This window comes from Ixodes scapularis, unplaced genomic scaffold (genome assembly GCF_016920785.2).
Source record: "Ixodes scapularis isolate PalLabHiFi unplaced genomic scaffold, ASM1692078v2 PGA_scaffold3__209_contigs__length_174095766, whole genome shotgun sequence".
In the NCBI taxonomy this organism is placed as follows: domain Eukaryota; kingdom Metazoa; phylum Arthropoda; class Arachnida; order Ixodida; family Ixodidae; genus Ixodes; species Ixodes scapularis.
This window is the reverse complement of record NW_024609868.1, coordinates 134,128,897-134,148,430: the sequence shown is the minus strand read 5'-3', so window position 1 is coordinate 134,148,430 and position 19,534 is coordinate 134,128,897. Positions and strand designations below refer to the sequence as shown.

The following is a 19,534-nucleotide window of genomic DNA, read 5'->3' as shown; positions in this document are numbered from 1 at the left end:
AACATACCCTGGTCCAACTAATGCCAAGATGTGTAAAATGCTTAAGGATGTGCAGAACGCCCTCACTGACAACATGAACGAGATCAAGAGCAATCAGAATCCTGACAATGCCACACTAGGCATACTGCGTATCATACTAACGACCATTGAGGACGGCAAAGCTGAGACAAATGCCGTGACCGAAACAGTTTACGCCCGTGTCCTAAAAGTCACCGAATTCTAAAGTCGTGTGGAAAAGTAGGAGTACCGAATTGAGAGCTTCGAAGATAAAGGCAGGCATAACAATCTCACAGTGTTGGCGTGAACGAAGGAAGGAATGAGACCAATAAGGATTTAGAGGGAAAGGTTGTAACAAAGGTTTTTTCTTCATTCATTAGTGCTGCCTGTAAGCAGAATAGAGCGAATTTATCAAATCAGACGACGAAATGAAGGAAGACATCGCCCTGCTATATTAATGATTTATTATTTCAACAATAAAACCATACTTTGGAGAACGTGCTTCAGACTGAAGGATAGTGTAATTTCAATATCAGAAGACTGCTCGTGCAACACGCGCCAAGTAAGAAAGCACATGTGGTCTAGTGCCAAGGAAAACATTACAAAGGATAAAATTTCAGTCGTGTATAACAAGCTTAAAATAGCATTGATTTACGTAGTTAGGATGAGCCAGAAAATAATGGGTCGAATGTATACGCACTCAAATCTTTAAAATATATCAGGATAATAACACTGTTGTAGCATGACAGGTTTATAAAAAAATGCCCCTGAAAAACTAAGACTTGTCAACACAAACGCTCGAAGCATTGCTTATATAACTGATGAACTTGAACATGGATTGCATTCCTATGACCCTCACGTGGTTATAAAAACTGAAACTTGGCTTCATCCCGATATCTAAAGTTCACAGATTGTATCACCCTCATATTCAGTGATATGAAAATATCGAGAATCAAGGGGAGGGTGTGTGGCGATACCACATAGAAAGAACATTGAGGAAACTTCTCTTGATGACGTACAGAGTCGGTGTGGTGCAAGATAGAATTTGAGTCGACAAGTTTTTAATACGTAGCTGGCGTGCACCGTAAGCCTGGCGCTTCTATTGTGTGTTCTGAAAAAAAAAATACATGACTTGTTGATAGACCACGCAAACGATCGTGTACGAATAACTATTGCTGGAGACGTTAACGTGCCTACCATAGAGAGGACTAGAACGGCTCTAGGTAATATTCACGAGCAACATGCAGATATTCTAATTAGCGCAGCCTTTAGGACCGGCTCGGAAAAGGTTTTGACAGAGATAACCAGAATTGACAAAGAGGGTGGTTCTATAAGCGATCTAATATTTCTTTATTGGGGAGAAGATCGAACGGTGGCGCTGGCTAGCGGCCGCCGTCGGAACTATTCTGCGGGGATAACAATCCCGCCGCTAGTATTCGTTCAGTCACGAAGGACGAGGACTTGAGGCTCGTGAAAGGTATGTGGATAATATTTATCTGCTCCAAAAGCATCTGCCTAGGGGTAGCACAGTCTCTGCTCGTCTCACCTTGCTTTAAATGTCGCCGCATTCTTGTTGAAAGCAAAAACCAACCCATGTGTAGGCGCTCGCGATCGGCCGCGTCGCTCCGGCTGCGCGCTCCATGGTCGTGCGTGACTGACGCTGTGTGGCGATGTTTGTGCGCTTCCTAGGTTGGAGAAACCGTATTCACGAAACACACGCATTGCTTTTCAGTGTTCCTGTCCCTTCCAACGATCATCAGCCACATCGGCGAGAGCAAAAGGCGCCTCGTTGAAGGGGAGGACGTGCTGAAATGTAATCATGTAATCGAGCGCAGCGTCGCCCCGGAAAAATTTTCACCGAAACATCCACCAAAATAGTCATTGCATTACGTTTTTCTTGAAATGCCAAAATACAGAAGACACTGGTGAACATTATAATGAAGAATGTGGCCAATTAGACTGCATATTGGCATTAAACGCTACAAGTTGCCTTTTTCAGTTTATTTTATCGGTTATTCAAAAAATCACGGTTCACGATGAAATATCAACGAGTTTTGCACGACGAGTACTTAGTCATACACACATTTGTATTGCTCAATCAAAATGATAAAACTCGCAAAAAGATTCACGCAATTACGTAAACATCACAAAATTGAACTTCTACTGCTACCTAATATGTTCCAGTGTAAAAGAGAGCCTGGAATAAAATAGTGATCAAATGATAGCAGTACCTCTCGGCGGCTTCCGAATCCTCACGCCCCGGTCGTGTGATACCTTCGGAAGATTATCCGACGGAACGGCGTTCCGTATCAAGAACCTCTTCTTGTGCATTGTTATGAAATAGGGTGGGGATATTTTGCCGGCAGCCGGCACAACCACTCGGGAAAAAAAGATTGTCGGGAGCTTCGGACGGCAATGATTACTCTGAAGAAGAAATAAATATAAATCGCCAAATGTTTCACGAAGAAAAACAAAAAAAGCGCCTACTTTGATTTGAACCTGGGACCCACGACACGTGAAACGGACACCTTTCCTCTGAGCTACGCACTGTTTTTTTCTTTATTTCCGGGCGAAATAACACACGCTAAGGCACACTATAACATAAACGAAGAGAAAATGGCCCGGCTTGCTATGACTAGCGTCCTGGGGTTTAAAATTTGTTACGTTACGAGTACTTCAATTCGCGGGAGCCACTCAGCAACACTTTCACAAGCCTTGAGACTTCAAGAAAGTAAATAATGCTCTCACGGAAATACTTCTGTGCTTCTCGTGCGTCACTGTCAGCATGGCGCACGGCCATCCGTGACCTCCAAATGCCGTGCAGACACAGTAGCATTATAAGATCAAACGGGACGCCATCATCGTTCTCCACAGAAAGATAGCTGATCCCGTGGGGCTCGAGCGATAACTCTTTTTTTCAATGTGTGCTGGAGGACGTCCTACAAGAAGACGCCATCTTAGCATTTCAGGAAGACATGTCCAATAGTTTCCGGCTTCTTAAAAAGAAAACAGTGAGAGCCTCAAGGGACTAAAAGGCTCTTATCCTCCATCCACGTCTTTACCGGTAGAGTACCGGAGTGAAGTTTAAAGAGAAACGTTTTAACGTTTTTCTTTAAATTAATTTAAATGGCATTAGCATTCTTTTAACCCATTTTATAACGTCCTGGCCCGGGCCAGCGGAGTACAAGGCTCTGTAAATTGGAACAGGAAAAACAATGTCGCAAGAATCCTTCTACAATTTTTTACGCATCACTTCCCTCAGATGTACGTGAAAAAACAAGTTAACAAAAAACGGCATGACATCCCCCATTTTTTAAAGTGCCCATGAATACCCCCAGGCAAGTAGGACGAAGAAATCACAAACTCGCGTGAAACCCGACCCAGCCTTACTTGAAAGACAGTGCGCAAAAAAAAATCGCTAGCATCTAAAAAAAAAAAGAAGAAAAAAAAGAAACGGTTTACTACTTGACGCACAAATAGGTGCGACAAGCTGAGTCCGCCCTCGCGGACGCGCCGGAAAAGTTTCATTCTGCTCGTTTTCTCCCAAGACGAGCCTCAAATAAAAACTGCAAAAACACGGTCAAGTTTCTGCTCGTTCACTCTAGAACAATGCAGCACTTGCATTACGTACCACAGCCTGCTTACAAAAAACAAATTGCAAACTGTGGTGCGCGCGAAAATGGAAAAACCCCAGCCCCTCCAACGACCAAAGGTTTTGTACTACTACTCGTTATGAAAGGAGCAGGATTCATCCTCCTTTTCATAAAATTAGCAAAGAGACAAGGGAGGAAAAACGTAAAGGCAAGATAGAGTGCACTATCCTGTTTCTACTCTCTTCCTCCTTTGTTTTTGCGCTACTTTCACCAAGATTTATAGCCAACTAACCCACTAGAAGATGTTAATTCAACCTTCTTGGCAGAGATTGGCGTCAGGTGGTAGAAATTCGCCTACGGGGCATAAAAATAAATTTGAGTAATTTTAACAGTAGTGGCTCTGGAGACGAAAGAGGAGCCGGAAAATCACCAACAAGAGTGGGACCACGATCATTCTAGCTACAACCGACAGCCGGTTGAATTGGCCTTTACAGAGGTAGGAGATCCCAACCAATGTAATCTACACTCTGTTCCGCTGACGCTACGTGCTGCTGTTTCGACGAAACGTGATTGCATGAAAACTCAAGGTATCATCCCACCTTCTCTGCACACAAATTGCGCTAAACCAAAAAAGTAGGGAAAAAAATGTCGCCCTTGCTAAGATTGTCGCTCTATGGTAAATGCAGCTTCAGGGAGAGCCTCGTACCTACCGCCCATCACAAATAATATTATGGCAAATATCCGAGGGCGAGCTGTTTTCTTCACAATGAAGTTATAACAGGTATATCAGCCGAGGAGCACCAAGGATACATCTGTCAATGTGTGACTATACGAAACGATGAAAGTGATATACTATCTAAGTTGCCCATCGTTTAAAATATACGCTGCTCCATAAATTGTCCAATGCGTGATGTAAGCCACTCTGGCTGATGTTTCCGGTATAAACGTCTCTTGAGATGACATCCTTGTAGCTGCGAATACGCCATTGAAAACGCAGTACGTATGCATTATCTGGTACCTGCTGTCTTAGGAAAGTAGTGCCATTGCCTTTCCTGCCTTCTGCAGACCAACTCACCTCTCTTACGTCGCACAACTGCGGTGGCGTTGCAGTTGCGGGAACTTTTCCCGATGAAACATGCCACCGTGATTTTTTGTATCGGCTCTCCAAGACTAAGAGTAAAGGAGAAACTGCTTCTTACATGGAACAAAAAGGCAACATTACAGGGACCTTGGCGCTATCCTCCCCAGGATCCAGTGACTTTGAACAAAAGCAGACAAGCCAGGATTGCGACGCAGACAAGAAAATTTGCAGCTGAGGGTAAGTCAGGTAAATGGTGTAAAATATCTCCTCAAAGACTCTGGCGTTCAAATGACATTGAAGACAGGCCAGGCGATCCTTGCTACACCGCAACCAGATATATCTCATATTCAAGCGTTCTTAAGGCTCCTTGCCCTCCACAGTCGATTTCTTAGGAAGAAGAGCAACCGTCACCTCGGTCTCATACAAACTTCTCTGAGTTGCGTTTAAAAGCGAGAACAAACACAAGATAGATTCAAAATGTGCAAATTTTTCTGACAAGGATGAACCGCCTTGTCTAACTATGATGTAAGCAAGGCTATCCTATTCTCCTGTCAGGCATCTTCATATAAAATGGCAATTGTGCTGGCTTAGTAAGCCGGTTAAAGACGAAAGGTGGAATTTATTTAATTTCAAGAACATAGAACACCCCCGAGAAAAAATGACTCTCAGTTTAACAAGGAATAACGGTCGATAATCTATGGAGTGCCGTATTGTAATAAGTTCATTGCTAGACGACAAGTAGTCAGACTGACTGATCACTAAGGATTTCTTGGTAATCTCGAAGCTACCAAGTCTGTGAACCCGATACCATCTGTGTATAACACGATTTTGCGTAAGGGCAGGGGGAACGCAATAAAAGTACCGACGATATCAGAAGAATATCGCCACTGTGAAATGAAAATACAACTTGCTCACCCTTGCTCATCCTTTGTTTTCAAAAAGTACCAGCAAAAAAGTCACGGGCTCCCTTTTTGTTATCCCTAAGGCGACTTGAAGGCGAAAGCCCAAGCGCCGATGTGAACGTGAAAGCAAACATCCAAAGACTGCGCGCTCTCTGACGACAGACTTTTGGCTCCGTTTCATTGGCTCACTCGGATTGTGGTGTCGGCCGTGGTCCCGGTGATAGCGAACCTCCGAAGACAACACGCTCGCTGAAGACGCACTGTTGGCGTCGTTTCTTTGGTTTCTTTCGTTTTGGTACCTTTTATGTTACCAACGAGGTTTGGTACCGTTCGTGTCGCCGACGTGTTTTCGCTCAAGGACTGTGAAGGTCGACTGAACGATGAGACATATAAGGGTTTCGCCTTCATGAAGTGATATTTTTTCGGGGATCTTTTTCGGAACCACTGTCCACAGTAAAAAAAAGAAAAAGAGACATGGAAAGGGGGCAAGAAAATGATAAAGAATGTGCTTCGGAATTAAAAACAGCGCGGAAAGACGAGGAGCAGACAAAGAAGTGACGCGGACGTAGCGCTGACTTACAACTGAGTTTATTGAACGCAAAATCGCAATATATATTTGCGGTGTCACGAACAAAAGAACAGAAAAAGTTCAGCTCATGTGATGTATCACCAATAAAAATAAAACAATGATAAAAAAACATTATAAAAAAAAAAGAAAAAAAAAAAAACCACGGCTTGCAGTACGAGGCATCGAGATCGCTTCGTCCCGTGTTCGGAGGGGGTTGTTTATTCTCTCCCTCTGACGTGTGGCAGGCGCTACGTTGGCCAGACGGTCCGCTGTCTCAACGACAGCTTAATGGCGCATTCACACTGGAAGCGGATCCGCGTTCGCGAAGCGGTCGCGGATGCGGTTCGCGATCGACCCCGTTCAGACATACCGAGAGGCGGTTGGCGGTTTCTCGGCGATCACGCGTGATCTTTTGAGACTTGCGTTTGGCAACCCTGTTTTACAATCCAAAATCCACTTCAATTCAAGATCCAAAGCCAAAGTTTTGCTATTTTGGCACTCGGAATATTTTTTTCCGGGATGTTCGCGCGCATCACGAGTTCAGGCAGGGAAAAAAGAAGCATGGACCCTCCAAACTCGCCTGTGATTCCCTCGACTTCGCCCACAAGCAAAGCCCAGCGCGCCTTGCTGACTCAGAACAGGATGCCCCCGACCTTTTCTTCGAAGTGGACCCTTCCCGCATGAATAGCTGACCTTGTTTTCGGGATAGAGGGCCAGTTTTTCCCCCTTCGTTGTTCGCTCTTATCATTTTCGAAGTTGTGAGCGGTGGGATGGACCGTGGTGCGGGGGAATGTGTTCGATGCTAGCCGGTCGTTGCTTCGTTGGTGGCGGACTTTCCTCTCGTCACTCGCTCGTCGGTCGAGTCTACTGTTTGGGATTAAGCTCAAATAAACGCCGTATGGATTACCTCTGCATTGTCTGGTACGTACACTTTATTCCTTGAGTAGCTTCCCTTTATTTATTTTATTAGTAGTAAACGTTACAGGTCGAGCTAGCGCAGGTACCCTGCCCCCTCCGCGGTAAGGCGTTGGCTACGCAATCAAGCTCACGACGTCTTTATTGGTCTTCGTGGTGGTCATGCACGGTGGCAAAAGCTTTCAATAGTTCACGCGACTATCCTAATTGGTAGAAAAGCTGACATTTCGGTCGATCAGGGGCGGGTTCCGACGTTCTACAGCCAGAGATTAACAAGGCAGCGAGCTTGGGCTGTCGCACCCGGAATAATAAACAAACTCTTACGCGAACCAAATCACCGGTGCGAAGCCCGCTAAAATTACGAGTCAATTCTTTCCGCGGCGGATTCAAGTGACGGACGTGAACATCAAGTTTCTCCGTTGATTTGTCGAAAGCTAAAACTACAGCGCTAGGACTACAGCGTCTTGACGCCTCACCAGCGACAGATGCCATCTTGTTTCGAAGGTCGCTGACGTCACGTCAGCGTCGCGTTACGATTGGTTGCCGCTTTCCGGTTAGTGAAAGCGGTTGGGAGAAATCGGTCCCGAAGCGGTTGGCAAAAACGCGCTCCAACCGCTCGATCCTAGCCGCTTTGCGGTTGAGAACGCGCGGATCCGCTTCGCGAACGCGGATCCGCTTTCAGTGTGAACGCGCCATAAGAGAGCACGCTTACAGTGTCTCCACAACCGTGTTTGGACATCTGGGCATTCATTGCCGCGACTGTGGCTGCCTACCCGGCTTCCAACGGTGTGAGGTTGTTAAGCGTCATAGGGACCAGCTTACTTGGGAAATTCTAGAGGCTGTCGAGTTAGCGAGGTTGGGTGCAGCATGCGTAAGCAGTCCTTCTGTGGCCCTATCAGGCAAAGAGATGAATTTTCTGGTTCCGTGACTTGCTCGTTTTTTAGCACATACTCTATACGGCTGTGTCATGGCGCATTTTATCATTTTTTTCTTTTTTAATGTTTTTTATCATTGTTTTATTTTTATTGGTGATAAATCACAGGGACTAAATTTTTTCTGTTCTTTTGTTCGTGACACCGCAAATATATATTGCGATTTTGCGTTCAATAAACTCAGTTGTAAGTCAGCGCTACGTCCGTGTCACTTCTTTGCCTGGTCCTCGTCTTTCCGCGCTGTTTTTAATTCCGAAGTAGTATGGTACCAACTCGCCCAAGCCTCAACTTTAGTAAAGAATATGCATTGAAAAATTAGAATATTAAAAGATTAAAAGTAAGAATGGCCTGACGGTAAAAAAATACATTACTTGCTAAAATTATGACCAAACGGATATGTCGAATCCGGAAAAAAGAACGCAATGTTACCTTGAGTTAAAACTAGTGACGGAGCAGAAGCATTGTTGTCGGCTTTGTTCATAGTGAATGATTCTATTATATGTCTGCCGAACCTGCTATGGTGCCCTCCTACATTGCTGATTCGCTCAAAGCACCGAAAGCAACCATTGCACGAACATGGATGAACAACGAAAGGGTGAGACGACTCAGCTGAAGCCCGTTAAAATTCAAAATGATGTTGCCGCAGTCGGTGATTGAAGCTCCTTCTTGTTTGCCCAATATACAAAATGATGTTTTATTCCCCACATATTTAAAAATAAATACAGGAAGATCAATTGGTAAATTCTTAGGGAATGAGTTAGCGTGAATCTTGAAAACTTCACACACGTCCCCCTATGGGCAACGCTAACGCTGACCCCATAAATTTGCTATTTTGACTTTTCTTTTGGCTTTCTCGTTTGCTTCCTCTATTTTTGCTACCTCTTTTTGGCGTCGTTACAGGATCAGTGTTTGCGTTTCCTAAAGGGGGACGTGTGTGGTGTTTACGAAGGGTCATGCTAACGGATTACCCCAAGTGTCTCCCGATGGGGCTTCCTGTAATGTATTTCGCCCCATTTTTTGTACTCTGCCTGTGAGAGTAAGTCGACGCCCCTGGGAAACGGTCATCCTCATCACTTGTGTAAAAAACAGCGTTCATAATACTCGTGCAAGGAACCGCATCCATATCACTCGTGAAAAAAAACCGCGTCCAACGTTTAAACTACATACACACATCACAGCCCACGCAACACTACTACTGAAACCCAGAGCGAAGAACAACCGTCCACAGCAGAGTGGCCGCTGAGCACACCCGCATTGCACCGCGCTGCGGCACAACAACTCCTAGATAACAAAGCCGTAGTGCTGAATGAGATGGCGCAATCAGAAAGGGCCAACGCCGGTCACAGATTGGACACGACGATTGCGTCGACGTTCAGCTCAAACTTGACTTGAAGACGTGCGCTGACGCAGCACTCGTTTCCAATCTGTGTCCAGCGTTGGCCTTCTCCCATGAAGCCATCAAATTCAGCACTTCGGCTTTGTCATCTAGGAGGTGTTGTGCGGCGCCTCCTCCTGTCTGGCTCCGGGCCAGCTGTACAGATAAGTTTCACAAAAACGAAAGGTCCTTTTGATGGTACATAATGAAAAATGCACATCGCAAAAGGACAGAAAGGGAAGAGACACACCGGATAGAACAGAGCACATGTCCTTTTGCGCTGTGTTTGTTTCATTATGTACAACCAAAACCAATTAGCCCAACTTTCTCATTTATTACACTTTGTTCCTTTTGACAAAAATCCGGTGGTGTCTGTTAGTTTGTCAGCACCGATGAGAGAGAGAGAGAGAGATTGGCGCGTGTGGACGTCCGCGCTTCGAAGCAATGGCAGCGTCGCACGCATCACCCCTCTCCTCCTCTTCCTCCCTCTCCCCTGTGCTGACCAAGGAAATAGACTGCCGGGTTCTCGTCAAAACGAGCGTTCTAATGCTAACGCATTAAAAGACGTCTTGACTGCTACGTGAATGCCGTCTACATTATTTGTTTCTTAAGCTCGGCGGACATTCGAGTGCCGAACAAGCGTCCCAGGCAGGTGAGTAATTAACTAAACTTATGTAATAAAATATTGAATATTGGTTTTATGTTCAATGTAGCAATGGAAATTTTGAAGACAACTGCTTTGGAAGGCTAGACTAACTCACACTATTGAAAAAAAAAGGAAGAAAGCAACTGATTCAAAGATGTCTGGCGACAATTTCTTCCCCTTCTATCATACGATTCCGAAACTGTGGATTCAAAGGGTACCGGAAGTGCTGACCGCCCGAGTGGATTGTAGAAGTGACGCTTTTGTGACTTATAGATCGTCAAAATCTGTATCGCGGCTGTCAGGGTGCGGCTCGTGGTATGCAAACTCGCTGGGACAGTCATTAGCCCTCTCGTGTTTAGTGCGTACTTGCCGTCGAAGCTTCATGCGGCTACGCTATTGGCGAGGAGATCGAACTATAGGCGGCGCTCTGACCTGTTTGTTGTCCCCACACCTCGGTGTTTACCCAACACTAGACCTGTGGGCATGCCCAAAGGCCTTGTGCGCACGTTCACGTCTTTACGTAACAATACTAACTATAAATAAAGTGACGTTTATAATTAGTGCTGGATCTCTCCCGAAAGCAGTCGTCAGTGAATGTAAGCTTGACCCACTTCGGCTTTTGTTGTGAGCTGGGCGTATGCACCGTGCATGCTGCATTCTTCATGCAGGCCGGAGTGGCAACAAAAAAGCCCCTCTTCCCCCTTGGGTGACCGGAGAACACGAACTCCAGCCAAACGCTGACGCCGCGTTCGGTTAAGTGAGCTGAGCGCTGAGTCATTGTTATTTATTGTCCCCATCCGTGTAGTTTTAAAGTTAGCCGCCTGGGGAGCAACAATTTCATTTCCTCCTCAATATGTTGAAACGCCTGCCGTGCCGACAAATGTGAGTGATGCTTCGAGGGCAATGACGCATTCAACGCGAGAGTTGCTAAAGACTGTGCCAGCGAGTTTGCATGCCCCGAGCCATATACCCTGGAAGCTGCAGTGAACATATGAGATCACGACAATTTTCGCGTCACGAAACCGTCACTTCTACAAGCGTCACATGGTCAGCGCTTCCGGTGCCTTCGTAACTTTCAGTTCAGAAATCGGAAGATAGGAAGGTGAGAAACCGTCGAGCGGTATCTGCGAACTAGCTGCTTTTTTTAAATTGTCTAAGTTGGTCTTATCTTCGAGGGCGGCTGTCTCTATACTTATAATTGTTACATGACCCATAAAACGAATAATTAAAACGTGAATTCACGAAGTTTATTTAGTTGCTTATCAGACTGTGACGACTGTTCGCCCCTCAAGTGTCCACCGCACTCAAGATAGTATAGTGAACACGGCATTTACGTAGCAGTAAAGACGCCTCTTTTAGATATCTGTTTCGAATAAGAAACATCACCCCGCATATTGGTTTCCGCAACCAAATGAAATAGAAAAATCTTTCTTCTCTTCGCATGGGACGAATTTGTTTGCGTGATTGACAGGACATTGCTCCGGCGTCTCGTCAATGTTTACTTTTTTAAAGAGCTGTTTTAAGTTTATTCAGCGGGCAAACACAACATTTGTGTTCTACTGGGTGACAATGTAGCCTTCGAACGGTGGGCTGAGTTGTGTACATAGGGGATGACGGCCAAACGGTACAACTTCTTACTTTTGGGGGCGGGTCTTCGGCAGTTAAGACCAGGAATGAATCTCTGTAAAGTATTCCTCAGAGCATTCAAAGGAAAGCAAGATTGGACAGCCTCTGGTGCTGAGCTTGGAACACTTTTTCTGATAGGTGTGGAGATCACTTTATTAAGAAGGGCGAGAACATGGACTTGACGAAGCTGTGTTTGAATGATTCAGAGTGAGCACTTGAGAAGGGAAGCACCGGCTTCCTTGTCCTTTGTTCAAATTCCAGGCACAGACCATGGACAGTAAGATGAAGACGGAGCTCAAAGTACTGCAAACCCTCTAGCGACGGGTCTTTCATGGTGAAAGTGAGTCTAGAAGAACCCCAACGTGAATGCCTCAACAACTCCGTAAGACCAGTTCATGCTCGGATGGGTGATAAGGTAGCGAACCTAAAAACACTGCATCCAACAGCCATGCTCTGAATGTGCTTTTTCCTAGCTCTGTTAACGAAAGAGATGCAAAGTCCACTGAGTATAAACGCTACAAGACCAAATACAAACTCTCTTCTTTTGAGTAAATGTTTTTTCTCCACATTCTTTTTGGTGTTCCTAAATTCAACCAACACGCTCTTCAATATACAACGACGTGCTACTGTTGGCATGCAGTCTGCTCCGCAGCTGTAATCGAAAAGTTTATTAAAGCTTGCTCATCAAAACTGAATCTCTCGCATACCTACGCACACGTTAAACAGGGAAATTGTATAAGTTGAATGGCGATAAATGTTTTCTTTACAGCAGGTTATTCACGAAGTGTCACCTCCACAAGGTTGCATAATTCGTTGTTGCAGAATTATCATCCCCAAGGAGAACAAGCAGGAACCGTGATGCTTTTTTATGCATGTCAGAAAAGCATTGTCGCCATGAAAGAATGCGTTTGCGTGCATGTACTTTCCGCGGCCTGGAATGTTTAAGTACCCTGAACACGCGATGAACCCTCCTTACTACACTCGTAGATTGGCGCCACCTGTCAGGTAGCCCAAGAACGGAATTTACGCACTATTTTTGAAATATGATCGCCTACAACATTAATAAAAAATATTCCAAGCGCAAGATGACATAATGATTCCCATCAAATTAGCAAATAAAATATTATTGGAAGTGTTCCAGCGCAAAACTAGAGACGGCCTTGGCCGCTTACGACGAGGGGTTATATAGACTAGATGCTATTTATCAAGCAGCCATAATGCATACCCTCATTAAACGGAGAAAAAAAAAGCGACCGCAAGTAATTTTAGGGAGCTCGGTCAGTCAAACGCAAATGTGAGAACCGGCGGTCCCCCAACAATATTTGATCTTCAGCGCTTTTTATGTTATTAGATCGTGAGGCTACTAGGGAGCGGCTAGTGGCGACAGAATATTAGCGCATCCAATTTCAGTTCAATAAAGAAAAAAAAACAACAACAACAAAAAAGCAACGCAACGTTCAGAGGCGCCCCGATGTGTTTACAACGCGCAGCTGGTAGCGTTTCATGGACGACGATGATCGGCCGCGTTATCAAGAACCTTCAAAAGTTATTTTATGCATGCGGAATAAAGTCTATAACTCCGTGAAATATGGTTAGTCTTTCAAAAAATGCCACTTATTTCGCGAGAAAGGTTAAAATAAGAAAAAAAAAAAAGGTTTTAAAATTGCAGTTAAATAAAAAAGAAGGAAACATCTATCGAGCCGTTTGCCTCTCAACGAAGGTGGCGGCGCAGTACCAGCGAACCAGTTTAGGGGGCCAGCGCCTCCTTTCCGAGAGCCTTATCGGCCCTTTTCGGGAGTCGCCCGCCTTTCGGGATTTTGGAGCGGAACCAGTGGGGTGCTTATTTGTACAATTTGATTCAGCTGCTCCTACGGTGTGCTGTGTGCAAGCTGTTCTCACTGGTCAGTTTGGTGGTCTCCTGTTTTTGTGTCGGTTTCCACATCAGAACGCTCGATTGAACGATTCTCTGAGTGCTTCTGGCCGCGCTGCTACCGGGCAAGCCGGCCGCGCTTGGCTGGAATACAGACAAAAGCTTGAAGCTGGAGGTCTTGCTAAAGGTAGACTTAATAAGAATTCAGGGGCCCTATGCTATACAGCCTACACGGCGGGACCAAGCAGGACCAAGGGACCGGCCAGCACCGTCTGCTGGGATTGGTCAGCGGTAGCAGACAGCTCTGTCCCGGTGCCTTGGTCCCGCTTGATCCCGCCGTGTGGCATGGCCACAGGTCGTCCTGATGTATAAGCTATGTACGATCATGTGCTAGTCGTACGACTCGGCAGCCGTACCCACTCAACAGAACAAATGCCAAGTGTCGATTCGTCCAAACAAAAGCCGGCTTGCTGATTCGTTACGAGCGACTGGGACGGGTGCGGTCGCTCGTCGAAGAAAAAGAAAATTGAATAATTAAACTCGTTATTCACGCCATTTGCGTATTTTTTTAACCAATAACAGGACAAGTAACCCGTGAGCCGAAGCTCAGCTTCGGTTAAATCTATCTCGTTGGTACCAATCAGCAGAAGCGGATAATATATGGAGCAGCGCGCTAGACCGCAGGCCACGCCGCTTATTAGCGGCGTGGCCTGCGAGACGCGGCCTAGTAGTGGACGACGTCAGCACGATCGCGGTCGGAGTCTGAAATTAGAGCGATGCAAGAAGCTACAACCACTATGGCGACGAGGCGTGCAAGTTGTCGGCGCGGCAGCCATGAAAGTAAACCACAGCGTATTTGGCCAGCCGCATTGCTCGAACCCTCCAAGCCTCCAATACGACATAGAGCTAAAACGTTTTGCATGTTTTTGTAAACTTAATTTTATAATAACTCCCAAAATAAATCGCATTTATAAAAAAAAAAGTGTCTTTCCTCCACGTTACTATTTTCGATTAGCTCCGTCTCAGCGCGAAATTCAAACCAGTCGGCATGCAAGCATCCCGCCATCCACCCTGCTTATGAGGAACATACCTGTGCCTCCTCCACGTCGGGGTGCGTGTTGAGCAGATTCTCGATCTCCAGCGGCGACACGTTCACATAATTGTGTACAATCACCTCTTTTATGCGTCCCAGAAATGTGATTCGACCGTCCTCGCTCAATTTCGCCGCGTCCCTGTGGTCAGAAACGGACGAAACTTTAAACGGCGCAACCGTAATTTTACTAAAAACTACCCCCAGCTACGAAGGCATTACAGCGGGTATTTTTATATGAGGATTAAGAAACATAATTCACGAGCCCTTCCCCCTCTCCCTGAGAATTTTTTTTTAAATTTATACATTGTCAATACATTTTGAGCTAGAAATTTTCTAAATACTCTTCTACTTAGAGACTTGTACACTGAAAGATACGTGTATTTTGCAATAACTGAAATGAGCCTCACAAGATAAACCTAGAGATAAAAGTGCCTGACTCCGGCGAAAGCTAATTTTTGTAATATACGCGTCATATACAGGCATAAACAAAAAACGGCTTGTTTGAAGCTCCGTCTTCGTTATTGGAGCTAGTACTTCCAAGTTATCTGAGGCGTCAGGTGCAGGGACTATGCCCGCGGGAAGACAGTACCAAGTGATGGCGATAGGGGTAGAAAAAAAAAAAAACACGAAATGGAAAGATATGCAAAAAGTTAATGTAAAAAATAAATATCATTGTAAGGAAACTTTAAGAGGGCCAGCTGAGCTTAGGAAAATAGAATACAGATAGGAAAGGGGACAGACATACCACTAGACTACCAACTGTGGTTTAATAGTTGATCCTTTTTTTAAACGTTGACTTTTGAACCTAAGTTCAGCTGGCCCTATTATAGTATTATCCACCAACAAGCTCAACTAAAGCCCCTTACAAAGTAAAGAACAACGGTGAACAAATATAAAAAAATGAAACATATTAGCCTGTGAAAGCGAGTCCAGGCAAACTGATGGACGACACAAGAAAAAAAAAAAAAACAGGTTATGAATGAGAAAGGAAATGTGCGTAAATATATGTGATATTCTAAGATTCTAAAAGCACAAGCATTCAGTGAGTTAAAAAAAATCAAATTTACCTAGATATATCGGCATTAATACACGAGTGAAAAGAAACTTTTCTGGGACACTGGTTATTAAGAAATGAAGCGTAATATATGTATCAGGAGGTTAGGGCACAGGGTAAGTCCTATACTCCCCATGCATTTGAGGCCATGTTGAGGAACATTTTTCTCGGTGACTACTAGGAGTATTCCTGTCATGTATATATCATTTTGTTCGAAATATTGTGTTTTATCCACTGAACTAGAATTATTTGAACCAATCTAAAATAAGTTTCTTTTTTATATTTTTTTATTCTAGTACTGAAATTTTAGTTCTTTTCATCTATTAAAAACTTTGTAACTCAAAAACTGCTAGGCGCACATTTTTAATTTTAGTTCAGTATTTTAGAACACCCATGTATGTGGTAGGAATAAAAAATCAACCCTCTATAATGTCACGTTAAGGAAAAAATGGTACCTATGTACTAAAAAACACTGTTTGGAGATAATTGAGTTTAAAGTAGAAAAACTGGTGAATAACGAATTTCTATTGGCACCAACAGCCTCAGAGTCATTTTTTCAATAGCCGCCAGCTTGAAAGGCATTGCTAAAGTCATGTCTTCGCCTTTAGGCTTATCGCCTTGCTTGCCGGGCCTCTTTTGTGACGTGCCATGCCGCTTGGTCCGTAAAGTATATTAGAGTGACGTCAACTTCCCGCAGCCACTTGATGGTTTTCCACGCAGGGTTCCATCCACAAAACTTCAAAACATTGGCTTCTGCAATGCTGCCACCATTGAATAAAGGAACAGCATCCAATGGCACCATTTTGTCGTTACGAAAACACAAACGCTTGAATTTACACACGGTACACACCTAGAAAAAACGTGCACAGAGTCTCGTGATTGTCTTGGTTGAAAAAAAACTATGCAATAGTTGCGAAATAATTTTTTTTAGATTATCTGTTACTGGACAAGCTTTTAGGTCATGTGTTGATTTTGTTTTGTTGGAGAATTCATCGCTAAACAGGGAGTGTATCCCAAAAGGAGGCATGGTCACCTGCTACTTGCTTTCGGAAGAAGTGATTTTCAGCCCAAAATATAGCTTTCTAAAAACACTGGGACAATGGAAAATGTGCAGAAAGAACTAAACTTTTCAAATTGCGAAAAAAACTAAAATCGATTTTTTTTCAATTTTACCTTACCCTGTGCCCTTAATTAAAGAGATTAGAGAGTTATACGGAAACATTGTCTCGACCTTTTGCAACTTAGCACGCCTGTACTGAAAAGGGTTAGTTTGGGACTCGATCAAAATGTTCCTTTCAATGAGCTTGCGTAGCGAGCACATTATGTTTTTATTCCATGGTTTTTCACGCTCAGTGAGCGTACGCCAAATTAAAATTGGCAGAGCAGATTTTAATCTATGTTTACACAGCGTGTCCTCCAAAAAACATTGAGTCATTTTCTACTGTAAAAATCTACTACGTATAACCGAACGATCGTTGTCCGCTCAGATGTAGAGCTATCTGTCCGAAGAAGATTCCAACGTTTTAAGACTAACCCTTATCCGAAGGAAAATTGATAAATGATTTTCGGAAAATGTTAATGGCGCCATGGGGTTCAATTCTGTCCGTTTTTGGTAACTGCAGTGTGATTGGGCTCCATATATTCGGGAGATCTGTCGGCCGCCGTGCTCACATTTGAAAAACAAATATTACGTATAACTATTGAACAAAATTGCGGTTGGTGATGAATCTTTGGCATGTGGTTCGGGCCGCTAGCGCTACATTTGGACGGAAAACAAGCGTTTTGCTATGCGTAGTTAATTTTTTTTTTGCGATACAAAAACCAAAAAAAAAAAAAAAAAACAGAAAGTTTTCTTTTAGGGCATTGTAGGTTATAGGCGCCCTGCGTCCGCTAGGAGCCGCTATCAATCGCCCGGCGAACGTCGCCGCGCACGGCCACTTTTGAGTCAGCGTAGGGAGAGCTCCGCCGCCGCTCCAGCGCCTCCCGCGCTTCCGCCAATGTGGCAGTCAAAGCAGTCACGTCGACCCTGCAACACCTACCGGTGTTTCACTTCACTCGAGCTGCGCATGCCGAGGTCGCTTCCCGATGAGTGCGCGCGATGTCGCCGCTAGAGGCGCGCGTATAGGTACTGAGTTACATCTGCAGGGTGCCCATACACGGCGTTTCTTAGAAGGCTCACATCCATAAAAAAACTAAAAATTTATAAAAAAAAAAAGAAAAAAACTTACCGGGACAAATTATTGACCACGGCGCACGTAAGAGATGGCAAAACGCATTCATTTAGGTTCTTCTTTAACTGAATCGTACTACTTACATTTTTTGTTAGGATAAATAAACATATGGGTGGTTTCATCTCAACTCAGGCACGGATTTGGGGTCGAATTTATTATTTTGACGAAACAATTATATGTTTTGGAGAAAACCCTTCTGTGACAGGGAGTGCAACTGCAAGTTCGGGTGATTTTTCATTCTCGAGTTTTGGACAACTTAAGCAGCCGAGGCGCATACTGACATTTTTCTCGCCTGTCGGAGGTGTCGTGTTTCACTCCTTTTAAATTTTTGCCTGTTTTCGGTAGTGCAATGTAACTTTTAAGGACACTCTCAGATTAGCGATTATTTGTGGTCAATATTTTATTGTGATTATTTATCTTCACTTTTATTTTAAACATTGTCAAAGTGGGTCCCTTCCACAATATTTGTAAAAGTTTGACCAGCTCTTCCATGTGAACTACTTAAGATATCGTGATTATATTTAGTATTTTCAGAAAGCGGAGAGTCTACTCTTTTTATTGATATCAAACTTAATGTTGTGTGTAAAAGACAAAGAGCGCTGTATTGTCGTAAATCAAGGACTATATCAAAATATTCGCAAATTGGAGGTCGATTTTATAAAAAAATACCCTTACCTTTTATTTGGCAGATTGTTTTTCTCTAGCTGGCTATTGCAGTACTTTATAAGGTAATATAAATAGAAAATGTAATATTTTGTTTGTATGGCAGATATAAAAGCTTAAAGTCTGATTTTGTTTGACTGTTTTGTCAGTAAATCAACTTACTCGCAAATATGCACTAATTCAAAATTGGCGCCTCTTATTTTTTTAGTAGATACCTGTGAACACATGTATTCTCTGATAAATAATTTTAACGCATTTATTTATATGAAACATATTTCAGAAAATTTGCCAATATGACGTTTATGGACGATCTTTGTCAAAGTTTACCAGCTCTTCCGCGCTGCCTATATGATGTGTCTTAACATATTTAGTATTCTCAGAAAGCTTAGTGTATAATCCGTCTAATGATAACAAATTTGATTATAGACTTGAGCGTGTTGGTAATCTACATTGAATTAAAACGAAAGAAACACACAAGAGGACCAAACAGACGACACAGCTTTCGAGGTGCACTTGACTGTGCAGTGCTCAACGAAACTGAATGGACCAGTGGAGCGCTTGGCTTCGCTAGAGTAAAGTCTGAACCGCACGTAAGGGATTTAGCGAGCAACAGGACGATTGACGGCGACAAGTGATGAGAGTCAGCGACGAGCGACGAAGATTTCTAACAGTCGGGGGTCGCGTTGCTCGGTTTGTGAATTTCTAGAAAACGTCGCTCTTCACCTTGGTCGCTTGCTCCCGTCGCTTTCATGCGGTTTGCCTCAACGTTGCTGTGTCGTCTGTTTCGTCCTCTTGTGTGTTTCTTTCGTTTTAATTCAACAAATTTGATGTTATCAAATTCGGCGACAAAATCAGGGACGACATCGTGATCTGTGCCCGTGATTACTCAACGGTGGCGAATGTTCGTTCCGCGCGCTCGTGGTTTTCGCTAAACGTGTTACTGACAGATAACGTGTGTGTGTGTCCGTGTGGTGCACCTGCGCGGTTT

General features: G+C 44.1%; 1 protein-coding gene across 1 annotated transcript in view; it reads right to left on the bottom strand.

The window, feature by feature from the left end:
• Positions 1-366: 366 nt before the first annotated feature.
• Positions 367-19,534, bottom strand: part of LOC115327804 (acyl-CoA ligase sidI-like) — a 43,917-nt gene continuing 24,749 nt past the window's right edge. The window contains 3 exon segments of the mRNA XM_042292888.1: positions 367-383; positions 14,596-14,697; positions 14,700-14,737. Coding sequence (XP_042148822.1) covers positions 367-383; positions 14,596-14,697; positions 14,700-14,737 — 157 coding nt within the window.